The sequence below is a fragment of the Cimex lectularius genome, unplaced genomic scaffold (assembly GCF_000648675.2).
Source record: "Cimex lectularius strain Harlan isolate CLEC.00 unplaced genomic scaffold, Clec_2.1 scaffold123, whole genome shotgun sequence".
NCBI lineage: Eukaryota > Metazoa > Arthropoda > Insecta > Hemiptera > Cimicidae > Cimex > Cimex lectularius.
In genome coordinates, this window is record NW_019392886.1 from 805,649 (window position 1) to 819,849 (window position 14,201).

The window sequence follows — 14,201 nt, forward strand, 5'->3', positions numbered from 1 at the left end:
TTAATAGTCTAGACTAAGGGGATATCATCGAGAGTTTGACGAAGACACATAATTTCTTTTTCAATTGGGGTTATTCATGGCCACTTAGATGTAGGCATGGTAGATTTATGGAAAATAATAAGTGAACCATTTTCTCGGTGGTAAGTTGTTGTGAACTTTGTTGTAAAACTGAGCAAAATAATATTACGGACTGTTTTTCTGAATTAAGAAGAACATGTAAAACTCTTTCTTGGGCCGAGAAATTACAGATTAGTTAACCGTATATTGCAAAAAGTAGTAAAATAATTTTGTCCAACCAGATGGTTCTAAGGAGCGAATGATCTACTTACTGACTACTCTTATAATGATATCCGCGTCCTGCAGTCTTACGTCCCAGAGAAGCGGCAGTACCTCGTCTATAATTTGGGCCCTGTCCAACCTGTCGAGCGTTTTCTCGATGCAGCTCAACACGTTAAGGACTAATTTGAGATCGGCGGAATTTTTTTCGTAGACAGCCTTCATCTTCGGGAGGACCATTTTTCTTATCGACGTCTCATCAAGGTACTCGGAAACGTTCGTGACGGCGACGAGTGCTGCACTCTAAAAGCAAAAATAATACATGAACTTATACAGGTTTTACTTGCGCAAATAAAACAACATTATATTTAATTCTTGAAACATGACCACAAAGGTACTGCCATAATTTCAAAATAATTAACATTACATGAAATTATTATTACTATATTTTTTCTATTAATTAATCTTAATAAAAGGTTTTGGCTGAGATAAAAATGTCAGTGTCATGAGCGGGATTCGAACCCAGGATCTTTGGCTAAATACGCCGTACCACTTGAGCTATCGTGATCTCGATCCGCTCGGACACTAACTTCCCATCTCAACCTCACCTCTCGAATTTTTGCCATTTTTTTTAATCTCAAACAATACCTTTCATAAAGATTAATTAATTGAAAAAACTTAATTGGTCAATCGGACCACGAACTGTAATGGATTTAATTATTATATTTATTCATATTAATTAAGAAATTATTTACGCATTTAAGCAAGTAATACTTATTTCAAAGTATATTCAGGCCTTAGTAGTGAGCTAGGAAAATTATAGAACATCGTAGTATAGAATGAAACATCGTTGGTTCGAATCCCGCCTGTGAGACAATTTTTTCAATTCGAAAGCTATGCGTTCGTTATACGAAGAAAAAAAATGAATCGGTATGTTATAAATATGAATATGGTTATTTTATATAAATTCACCTTTTCAATTTCCTCATAAACATGTTACATGCTAATGTATAATATTTACATGGTAAATTAGTTCGTTAGTTTAGATACCATCATGAATAATGAGCCCTAGATTCAAATAAATAAATGATTGTATTGTTTAAACATTATCAAAATTTTCGATTGTCCGAAATTTCGAGGGAATCACAATTTTCAAATCATATTTAATCTTTTACGCTTTATCGTAAAACAGAAAAATTTTCAATTGCTCATTGATTTCAAGCATTATCTACTAATCCCTAGAGGTTACGGTTTATATTTGTTGTTCTCGTGAATTCTGCAGGTCGCAAATCGATAATAAAATAAACTCTATCTCTGCTGTGTCAGTTTATACTGACTGACATTGCTTCTCTATGTATATTATGAATTTTTGAATATTTATTACCTTGCATCATAGGGCATAAATAACTACATGAAATTTTTATTATTATTTTTTTTACGAGTTTATTTATTATACGTAGAAGGTATTGACTAAACAAAAACATATATATATATATATACATGTTAAAAAGCACANATTAAGGTTTTTAGTTGAGATAAAAAATTCAATGGCACGAGCGGGATTCGAACCCACGATCTTCGGCTTGATACGCCGCTGCTCTACCACTTGAGCTATCGTAACCTCGATCCACTCCGACAGTAAGGCCTAGTACACACAAGGCGTTGAATCGCGTGATCGATCGCGCGATAATACGCGCTTGCTGCGTACACATTGTCACGCTTGAACTCACGTTTTTGGTTCAGTCTCATAATGGAACTCGAAGAAGTAATTTGTTTATGGTATCTCTACCGTCATTATAAATCAAGAAGACACACACAAAGGCAGTATTGGATTCATCCTATTTTATGTTCGCAACCCTCTATCCAAAGTGGCGTGAATATGAACCAAAATTTCTCAATTATTTTAGAATGTCAGTTTACTTTTTGGCAATTCGTTGGACTTGATAAAATGCGATATTTCATTATCATTTCAATGTATGAGGGAATCCATCTCGGCAGAAGAAAAACTCGTCATAACGTTGAGGTAAGTGTATTTATTTAATTTTTTTTTTTAAATAATGGTAGACAGTATATGAATATTAAAGATTAAAAAAAGATCCAAAACTTCCGAATCATGCACTACCCGTCTGTGGAACAACCGCTGAACTACTTGCATGTGAAAAACGTGTAGGTTCATGATGAGCTGACATCACTAGTGATGGTATGCTCGATATCAAAAATATCCGTCTTTTCCGTCATCGCTTGGAAATCGCGCGTTCAACTGAACAGTTGTACTAGGATGTAGGTACCTCGAGACGTTGGTCAACCGCGCGGTAGTTGGGGAAACTTTGAATCGCGCGTTAGAGCGCCTTTTGATCAAAAGCGCGCGTTACTACATGTCCGCTTCTATTACCTCCTTGGTATTTCGCTAACACGCGTTAGACCGATCGCACGATTCAACGCCTTGAATGTACTAGGCCTAACTTCCCACCTCAACCCCATGTTTTGAATTTTTCCTCCTACACACTGAACAAAACAAACATAAATGTAACTTTTTACAAATCGTTTACATCAACAATGTTAAGCACAGCATCAATTACAAAACAGACACATGTAAACTCTGTCGGAGCCAATTTCATTAATCAAATTCAGTATCGATAACATAAATATATCATCATTACATCACATAAAACATATAACATATAAAACATCACATTCCATACAACAAATATTTCTACATAGTCTTTATGTAAGGTTTTGGTAGAGATAAAAACGTCAGTGTCACAAGCGGGATTCGAACCCACGACTTTCAGCTAGATACGCCGCTACTCTACCACTTGGGCAACCGGAGGAAGTTAGTGTCCGAGTGGGTCGACGTCACGATAGCTCAAGTGGTAGAGCAGTTTTTTATTCAGCAATATTTAGCCAAGGTTCGTGGGTTCGAATTCCGCTCGTGTCACTCACTTTATTTTCTGAACCAATACTTTATTTAAAGATTAATTAATTGAAACGGATTTATTTGGTCAATCGGACCAAAAACCTAATGGATTGTATCAAGTTTTAAATTTATTTGTAAATAACTTTTCTATTCCTCAATATATGGTTGGATCTGGTGAAAATATGAACGTTGCATAAGTTACGAATGATGCATTATTGTAAAAAATTGTAATTTTTTATCGATAGCGTTTTGATGATAATTTAAATGATATAGAAATAATTTTGTCAATATTTACTCAAATTTTCTTAATTTGGTTTAAAGAACATTGGGTTAATTTGAATTTCGAGAGTTTCAGCCAAATCTCGGACATGTTCCGACAAAATTCAAACTACCGGCTCGACAGTTAATCAACTCGACACCCGGTATAATTAAACAATAACATGTTTTTCAAGTCTGAACGTTCCCTGGTCATAACTGGCTGAGCCAGTGCTGGTTTCCCTTAACGCTGAAATATGTGACTACAATGTTTGTCATGTCATACACGGCCATACAGGTAATATACGTGCAAGCCTGTCAGTTCTGGAGAACAATTTAAATTTATTTAACAAAATGAAGAGTAGTAACTATTGATTTGATTCAAAATTTCAAAAAAATTACCATATAAAAAAATGAAATTTGTATCTTTCATTGCGACACTAGGTAAATTAATAAAACAGTTATTTTTAATATTCTGGAAAACTTTAATAATTCATGTTAATGTACATCAAGCCAATTAATCAGCGAGAAAATTCACAAAGGACACGTAGCCGGTTAAAATAACATTTCCTGCGCACCTGCTGACCTGCAGAAATTGGAGTAGAAATCGATGCGACTGCAAAGAGGCCTCTCTGAGCTGCTTTGCATAAAAATACTTACCCCTTCTCCACGGGAAGAAATCTTAAGGAAACTCCAAGAAAGCACCTCTCTGAAAGTTACTTGCTCTTGTTCAACTTCGGAAAGAGAAAAATACACCGGGTTACAAGTGTGGTGACGTATTTGCTTTGAAAGTGAAACGCTTATATATTTCTTTTTATATCCCTGGTTGAAATGGATTTGTGAAGAGATCAACAATGGCCAAAATATATGTTTTTTATCCTCTTTGGCTTCAAAGGAAGCCTAGAATATTTCATATTCCTTTTGTATATCGTAATTACTTTAATGACATGTATTGATAAGAAATCACTGTTTACAGAAAAATTTCCTCATGCTTCCTTATCATTCTTCGTTTCATTTAGTCTCCAGGAAGAACAATGGCAATATGTACGTATACGGATTTTCTCATAGACTTAAGCGAAGTTTATCTCAGGATTTATAGTGAGAGGACCAAACTGTTCTCATCCCTCGAAAAAGAATTTATTAATAATGGCTCCTCTTATATTGGCATTCCGTTCAGTATCTTTCTCTACGTGCCTTTCATTTTCTCACAAGGACGTAGGCCGTATTAAAAGCTTATTCATAAATAGCATTCTTTACAGTGATGCCTTGTCCTTCCTCTTAACAGCATAAAAAGAATGAAAAACAGCAGAAACAAACTCTTTAAAAAATTTAATCATTCGTTCTTAATAGTTTATTAGATGAATTTCTGCAATTTATATATACACACATATTTATCTGTATTAGTTGAAATACAAAGAAAACACCGCAAATAGAAAACGCTGATATAAATGTATAAGCATGAAAATGTTCAGCCATCGAGCAGAGATCACATACCCAAATAGTACCTAAGTGCGATAATGTGTGGGTTTGTTTGCATATGATAATTCTCTGTTGTATGACTATTTGATCTATTGACTATCTTCTTCTATTGAGTTTTTTCCTGCCTCTTTATATATCACACGGTTTTTACCAATTACTACCAAAAGTGCTTTCATTTATACATGTTCCTAAATCAATGTGACGTACTTGACTTTTTCTGCATGTACGTGTTTACGTTGTTGCCAAAAAACATATGCCCTCTAAAACTAATATATACTATATATACTATATTATTTTAAAAACTACAGTTGAGAAGCCAGCAGAGTGTTCATAACCTAGACGTTCTTCCATGATTCACGCTAATAAATACATTCGCACAATGTAGAAATTTAATAAACGTTGGGTACCCGGCATGGATTTAATATTACTTGGTGACTCACCACGCCTATCACACTCATACAACTAATCTACCAAATCAACAGGCTCAACAGGTATTTCATATTTTATCACAGACCCATCCATATATACACACATTTCAGCGTAAATAATTCACACGTAGGGATAGTCACGGTGATTTTGTATTTCTACAGTGCCCTACTCCTTTCTTTTCATGCTATATATAGATATTAGGCTAGATTACTTTGGCCGTAAATTATCCCACGACTCAAAAATTTTCACCTATACATACAGTCACTCCCCAGTAAAAGCCACGTATGAACGGGTACGTAGATGCAACCATACACTTGCATTCACTTTATGTACTGAAATAATTTATCTATGCCGTCATAGTTAGTGCCTAATGCTTTTCTGTCGACGGAGGATAAGTTGCATTCTTTCCAGTATTAAATTTACTAATTTCGTGTCCGCTTGACCAATTAATATATTACAATTAATTAAAGTTTTTAGTTGAGATAAAAAGTCAATGGCACGAGCGGGATTCGAACCCACGACCTTCGGCTCGATACGCCGCCGCTCTACCACTTGAGCTATCGTGACCTCGAGACATCAACTTCCCATCCCAACCGCACCTTTTGAATTTCCCTCCTTTTTGCCATTTTTCAAATGTCGTGAATCGGATTGGATTCTCGACGACAAATGAAATGCCGACGGAGAGCTTTAGTGAAGTATACTTCATTATAAATTCAAAAGGTGGTCACGATAGCTCAAGTGATAGAGCAGCGGCGTATCAAGCCGAAGATCGTGGGTTCGAATCCCGCTCGTGCCATTAACTTTTTTATCTCAACAAAAACCTTTCCAGTATTATTGCAGTAGTACAATGAAATATTATATGTTTTGCTATAACACTTTTCTTCACATAGTGGTCACTGTTTCAGTCTTTTGCCGGTAAGGAAATGTCATGGGTTATTCTGGGATTGCCGATTCTCAGGCGCGTCAACAATTCTCATTCTCTTTTTTTAACATTCTCCATGATCCATAGTTTCAGCGTTTGATATTTTTTAGCTTGTCGGTCTGAGTTAATCCGGCAAGTTTGCCAATTATCCCAACAGATGCTTTCATCTCTTGTTTTATATCCTCTATTAATTGAATCTCCGGGCCATGAGGCAACTTGACCCCAGTATTCAGAGGACGGTGACCTTAAGATTCTTTTTTTTCAGTGTGATTACTTTTTCATATAAATCCTGCAGAAAATGAATCCACGGAGAATTTATTTCGGATCGCTAAGGTTGCGCTGACAACAAACGTTTCACAAGCAAGATGTAAAGCCGGGAACGCAAATCCAAAGTCCATTTGTCCATAAGATTGTATTACCCCAGTACACATCTTCCCGATGCTATGCTAATGCAACGCTACCGTACGCTACTCTACGCTACACGATCCCCACTCCAGATTTTCGTCGGTTAGCATGGAGTACAGTCGAAGACAAAATAACCAGACACTCATACTTTTATTCAAACTACAAATATTATTGTCGTCATATTAATTACAACATACTTATTTTAATATATACCAAATTAACAAAGATCAAAAATTTATTAGGTTTTATTAAATTTTTTTTTTTAATGGTTTGGTAGAAAATTGATCAAAACACCGGTATACCCATTTTTGATATAATGAATTGAAATCACAATTTATTACACGATTTTGCTCATAAAATTTAACTAACAATTTATTTCATAGTTTTGCTCATAAACTTACACCATTTTAGTCGAGTAGCTTCAAAACTACTCAAAACTTCAACCACTCGTATTTTTTATACTTTATTTCAAACTATGTATATGCAATTTTGTCGTTATATTAATTAGAACAATTAATTAAGGTTTTTTAGTCGAGATAATAAAGTCAATGGCACGAGCGGGATTCGAACCCACAATCTTCGGCTAGATACGCCGCTGCTCTACCACTTGAGCTATCGCGACCTCGATCCACTCGGACACTAACTTCCCATCTCAACCCCACCTTTTGAATTTTCCCTCCTTTTTGCCATTTTTGAAATGCCGTGTAATCGGATGCTCGACGACAAATGAAATGGCCACGGAGAGCTTTAGTGAAGTATACTTCATTTTAAATCATTAAATTCACTAATTTTTTTGGTGCGCTTGACCAATTAATATATTACAATTAATTAAGGTTTTTTTAGTCGAGATAAAAAATTCAATGGCACGAGCGGGATTCGAACCCACGATCTTCGGCTAGATACGCTGCTGCTCTACCACTTGAGCTATCGTGACCTCGATCCGCTCGGACACTAACTTCCCATCTCAACCGCACCTTTTGAATTTTCCCTCCTTTTTGCCATTTTTCTTTTCCTTCTCTGCCCCACTTTTTTTATCTCGACTAAAAAAGCCTTAATTAATTGTAATATATTAATTGGTCAAGCGGCCACGAAATTAGTGAAATTAATTACAACATTCCTATTTTAATATAAACAAAATTAAACGAGATCAAAAATTCATGTGTTTAAAAAAATATTTAATGATGATGATTAGGAAAAAAATGTATTAAAACACCGGAATAATTTTATTTAAAAGAATTAACACTTTGAGCCCTGATCATGATCTCAAGATGATCTCAATAAAGATCGAAACGTTGGCACGATAAAGAAAATGTTTTTCTGACACCTACATCACACCAGACCGCATCTCACGATATCCGAATAATTAAATCAATTAAGTTTAACAAACAATTTATTACATGGTTGTGCTTATAAAATTTAACTAAACATTTATTACATGGTCTTGCACAAAATAATGCGTACAGTAGAACAAAAGAGGCGTTGCGATTGTGATACTGATTTGTGATACACGCTGTGTGACTGTATGTCACGTCCGATACCAAAACTTGCAAGGCGTCGGGTAGCGTAGCGTAGCGTTGCATCGGGTAAGTGTGTTCCCGGATTAGATCTCGCCCAACGCAAATGATACGGCTGTTAATTCAACTATATCAATGCTGGCAGAAACCTCTTTTGTACAATGCCCAGGTTTCCTTTCTATTCACTTCAAGCCTTCTGGTTTAATGTTTAAATTGTTCTTTTGAGGGACGTAAACATTGATCTATAGATGTAAGAAGCGGTTTTGTCTTTCTTTCCTATTGCCATACAGTCTCGTGTGGGTAAGAAGGGCTGAATCCCCGGTTATATCCTTGGTCCACTTTTTTTCTTATACTTTGGGCATCATTGCTCCCTTCCTGATCAATATTTTTTGATAATATTTATTTTCTAACGGTACTGGTTTACACCTGGGTGTATTCCATTTCCTGTTCTGAATCGTACAATGTGTTATGTAATATTTGATTTGTCCAGGCAAACAAACTAAGTAGGATAGCGCTACCATTCTCTCTACGCTTGGGGTAGCTGGTTAAACGTAGTGAAAATGAAAAATTTGGCTTTTCAACAACTTAAACTAACTTAATAGCAACGAATTCATAATGTTATGTATTCAGAGTGTTATTTAAATTATATAATTTGCAATTAGTTTTTCCACATTTTATAATGATGTCGTAATAATTAGATCATTTTAGTAGGCGGTTGATTGCAATTGTTCATGTTGAGGTGAGTGCGTATTTCGACTAACTATGAAATCCACTCTTGCTAATTTTCTTCTCAACAAACAGCAAAGGCCGACGATTTGTAATTTGAATCGGTTAATTGGTAAAGTAATCATTGTGATCCTTTCACGTTATACACCTATGTAAATTTGAAGTCTCAAATTAATTAATCATTTTTAATTACTCAAGCAAATTAATTGTACATTTCTCTTTTAAGGTCCTCTAATTAATTGAGAAAGCAGAGTGGTCATTGCGAATGAGCGGACGAGAAATTTTCCAAAATTAAATTTAATAAAACATTCCCCGGACTGTTTAATTACACTGAATACGTCATTTCCTACTCAAAGAAGAATAATTAGCAAATGTTCGTTAATTATTCGTTGTAAAAGCCTATGTCATTTTATCATGGATTTAAAGACAAAGAATAAGAATTTTTTATTAGAGGTAGAAAGGCTTTTTGGTTGAGTTATGCTAGTTTGAAAAGTTTCGCATCTAGTATGCAAATTTGAACCTAACATACAGACGTCGGTTTTATAAAATTTTTAGTACGCTTTTAGGGTTATTTATAGTAAAAATTAATACCATTACAAACGCGTTTTACTTTATCTGGCTAGCTCGTCGACAGAAAACCTAATCGCAGCGAAAGGATCATCCTGACCCGACTCAGAATTAGTACAAAGCCGGCATTCCGGCATGCACAGGAGGGTTGCCCAATGTGAACCACTTAATTGAAGGGTGTCATTCCTCGGCTCAGTGTATAGAGCGAGTAGAAATTCCACACTGTATGAAAATTTACACCAGGGGGAATCTTAGAATCCTCTGTTTCTATTTTTGGGAGAAAGTGGGCTGTTTTTGAAAAAAAATGTATCGTTAAAAAGTTTATTGATTGGATGTATTTTGTGTCAGCTGTTTTTCCATACAGTATTATTATGTTTAATTTGTTGAATGCCGATGAATATTGAATCTCCAGATCGACCCTCATTAGACCAGTAATATACGTAATTTTTTATAATTTAAGTTTGATAAGTTGCAATTTAAAGGTGGGAGTGTATCGGTACAAAATTTGAGCGAATCGTATGGTAAATAGGGAAGAATTTTTTTTTTATAAATGAGTAAAAGTGTGATTGTTCTAGGCTAATTATTTATTTACTTTTAACGAGGATTTGCAACAGCTGAGGTTATATTGCTCGGATTGCCGATGTTTTTGAAAAAAAGCCCATTTGTAAATATGTCGGTTTTGAATCCATGGCCGTTGGATTCGAACCTGGGACCTTTACCTTACAGTTATGAGCGCCGTGTCAACCACGGCCACCGACGCCCCTGTGTCTAGGCTAAAACAACCTTCAAAAGAGCAAAACGCTGAAAATAAAAATAGTGAGATTTTCGGAAGCAAATTGAATTAAATTGAAAAGATAAAAACATCACTAGTAATATCCGATGAGCTCTTGATAAAAGCAATACTTTTTGAACCGAACCGGAGCGATGTCAAAAACCAATAATTACTTTAGTACATAAATTAACTAATATGTAACAGTAATGTATAAATTATATAATAAAATATGTCACAACAACCAAAAATGTCACGAGCTTTGGAGAGTTCTCTCAAAAGTTTCTTAATTCAAAATTTATATCCCAATTTCTCAATGGTAGCAAAAGTTAAGGTAATTTTATTCCTTGTCTGTAATTTTAATAATTAAACACTTCAGTTGATAGTTTCTTTATATCTTGAGTATATCAAAATATATAAATATTCAAAAAATTGGAAATATAAAAGGAGAATCGTACCTTATGAAAATATTTACAGTTCTGGTGACACGTCGCAAATAAAAACATTTTCGATTAAAAAGAACGCAATAAGGGAGTGATAACACGGGAAAATATAAACTTAGAATATCTTTTTTTATTTCTGAGAAAAAGCAACACAAAAATTGTCATTTATTGTCATTTTGATCATTATATTAACACGTGTCAGAACCCCCTATTATAAAGTTAAGAAAAATAGCGATGCAAAATTGAAATTTTGCTTTTTTTAAATTAAAAACTATATGTTTACAAATAGTCGTAATAGCACTAGTCAGTTTTTTAAATTAAGTATTAACATTTTAAATTCAAAATGATTTAGATTTGTTCACTTTTAATTAAACGGTCAAAATGCAAAACGTGTAGCACCAATTTCATACTGTTTGTTTTATGCAAACAAAAATGAGTACGAAATAAAATGTTGAATTAAAATAATGAATAATAACGAAAAATACATTGTTAATTAATAAATAGGTAAATAAAAAATGTATTAGTTCGTTATGACAAACTTATGAATAATAATAATAATAATAATAATGATAATATAAGAAGGCCGACAAAAACGTGAGTTTACTGCTGGCCCTCTGCGTGTTTTTACTTACTTTTCTGATCTTTTAGCCGTCTTTTCTTAATTAGTCGTGTGAGCGTTTTAATGATGTGTTTCTGACTCTCTGCTTTTTATGATTAATAGGTCGATATCCTAAAATGCCAGGCTCTCATTCGTATTTTAGGTTGTCAACTACAGAAAAGCCACTAGATGTACAATACATATACATACATCACGAGGTTATAAAAGATAGACGTATGGCCACATTCACTCCCGCAGAGTACGCGATATTCCTCGGGTGTGGCACGACAATCTCACGAATAATTTACTTTTACACTCCAGACATCACACATTCACCCGAGATTACTCAATATTCCTCAGGGTGAGGCTGTACTAACTCCATTCTCGCTAATAACTTACTTTTACTCTCCAGACAACACACAATCACCCCAGAGAACTTGAAATTCTTCGAGGACGGAGTGCACCCATTTCATTTTCGCTAATAAATTACTTTTGCTCTCCAGATGTCACACATTCACCCCTGATTACTCAATATTCCTCAGTGTGAGGTTGTACTCACTCCATTCTCGCTAATAACTTACGTTTACTCTCCAGACATCACACATTCACCCCAGAGTACTTGAAATTCTTCGAGGCCGGGTTGCACCAATTTCAATCTCGTTTATAACTTACTTTTTCTCTCCAGGCATCACACATTCACCCGAGATTACTCAATATTCCTCAGTGTGAGGTTGTACTTACTCCATTCTCGCTAATAACTTACATTTACTCTCCAGTCATCACACATTCACCCCAGAGTATTTGAAATTCCTCGTGGCCGGGTTGCACCCATTTCATTCTTGCTGATAACTTACTTTTTCTCTCCAGACATCACACATTCACCCCAGAGAACGTGAAATTCTTCGGGGCCGGGTTGCACCCATTTCAATCTCGTTTATAACTTACTTTTTCTCTCCAGATGTCACACATTCACCCCTGATTTCTCAATATTCCTCAGAGCGAGGCTATACTCACTCCATTCTCACTAATAACTTACTTTTACTCTCCAGACAACACACATTCACCCCAGAGTACTTGAAATTCCTCGTGGCCGGGTTGAACCCATTTCCATTTCGTTTATAACTTACTTTTTCTCTCCAGACATCACACATTCACCTCAGAGTACTTGAAATTCCTCGAGGCCGGATTGCACCCATTTCATTCTCGCTAATAAATTCTTTTACTCTCCAGACGTCACACGCTCACCCCAGAGTACTCGATATTCTTCGGAGCCGGTTTAAACAACCCCTTCCATTCACATTACATAAGTTCAAAAGAGAAACAACACATATATGAATATGTACATTTAAACAATTCCCATAATTGCGGGACAGTACGCTCTCTTCTGTGCCCCAAGAATACTCACAGGTTCGATGGTATGCCAAAATATTTCTATATACCTCTATCATTTTATAATAAAAAAAATTATTTTATTTTTGCATAGCCTACGCGTTCGACTTTTTTCTTAACCTATTCCGTGAATGTGGAGGAACCTATTTCAATCATTCAAACCAAACGTGGGTTTTATCTTTTGGTTGTGTGATCGATAATTATCCATTTATGGGTCCATTTATCGTTGTCTATTAAATTAATTTATGTCTCTCTAAGCACCAAATCTCTTTATCAATAGTTTTGTTAAATTTGACTTTGTTATTTGGACACAAAATATTTGTGTGAATGATATTCTTTGGAGGCTTTATTTACCTTCAAACGTATTGTTTTATTTCAAATTACAATTAACTTCCCGTCAATAGGGTTTCTGCCGGCTTTTTGAAAAAAAAGTCACAATATTATGCCAAATTATTCTATTGTTCTAAAACATTAGTCACAGAGCATTCTTTTTCTACCAACGGGTATATTGTATTTATAGGGATGAATGCTCCCACCGTCTTTTTGTTATTGTTTGTATTTTTCGACTGGATTTTTTGTCAATTGCATGATATGATATTTTTTAAAATGGTAGAACAAAATTTGAAATATGTGTTTTTATCTTCTTACCTTGTTGATAAGACTTTTTTAAAAATTGTGAATTTTAATCTAATGAGCCGTTTTGTAGGAAACTCCGCGACCGTTCATTCAACAGACAGTTTAGTATCATTTGAGTACTAACAATTCGTAATTGCTCCACTCTTGTTTTTAATTTTGTACATATTTCCTTTCTAACACACACTACCTATTTGAAAGTAGTTATGTAGTGCCAATTTGCAAATTAAAAAAAATTCCGACAATTGTCATAAAGTTCTGTGGATAAAACCCAGAAAAGTTATTATTTTAAATGGAAAACTGTACAAATAATTGCCCCAGAGAAAAAAAAATTATTTGCTGTAATATTTAGCATTTAACGGTTTTACAGGGTGCTTACAAAAAATCTGAATGATTTGCTAGAATTCAAATATTTTACTAGAAGTCTCTTATGCTTTTGTAACTTTTTACAAGCTTAATCTCGTTTAATGATGTAAAGTTAATTTAATTAATTCTGCATTTATTGTCTTTTTCTATTCAACTGATAGATAACAATAGCCAAAGTGAGTAATAATAATAATAGCATTAAAAGATTTATGCACAGCCAATTAAAAATTTAGTTGAAATATTTTTCTCTCGGCTCCTAGGGGGTCACTGAATTCTTCTTAATTAGTATCCCCAACAAAAGTTTTATTAAAAGGCAGTCCTACTTCCGTAGCCTCCCTTTGTTAGTGGTTAATGTTTCATAGGATAAAACCTCCCTATTTCTAAATAGCACATATCAGTGTAACATCCTTGTATTTTTCACTGTTACGTAGCATGAAATAAAAATTATGTGGCAGGCGGAATGTGAAGGGCGTCGAGGCTATTCCAGATCATTAAGTCGCCTCAGGCGGTGAC

The 14,201-nt window shown here is 34.7% G+C and overlaps 1 protein-coding gene across 2 annotated transcripts in view; it reads right to left on the minus strand.

The window, feature by feature from the left end:
• Positions 1-14,201, minus strand: part of LOC106673401 (SCY1-like protein 2) — a 456,897-nt gene that overhangs the window by 49,772 nt on the left and 392,924 nt on the right. For both annotated transcript variants that reach the window (XM_024229052.1, XM_024229051.1), the window contains exon 12: positions 330-579. In XM_024229052.1, the coding sequence (XP_024084820.1) occupies positions 330-579 (250 nt within the window). The remainder of the gene's footprint in view (positions 1-329; positions 580-14,201) is intronic.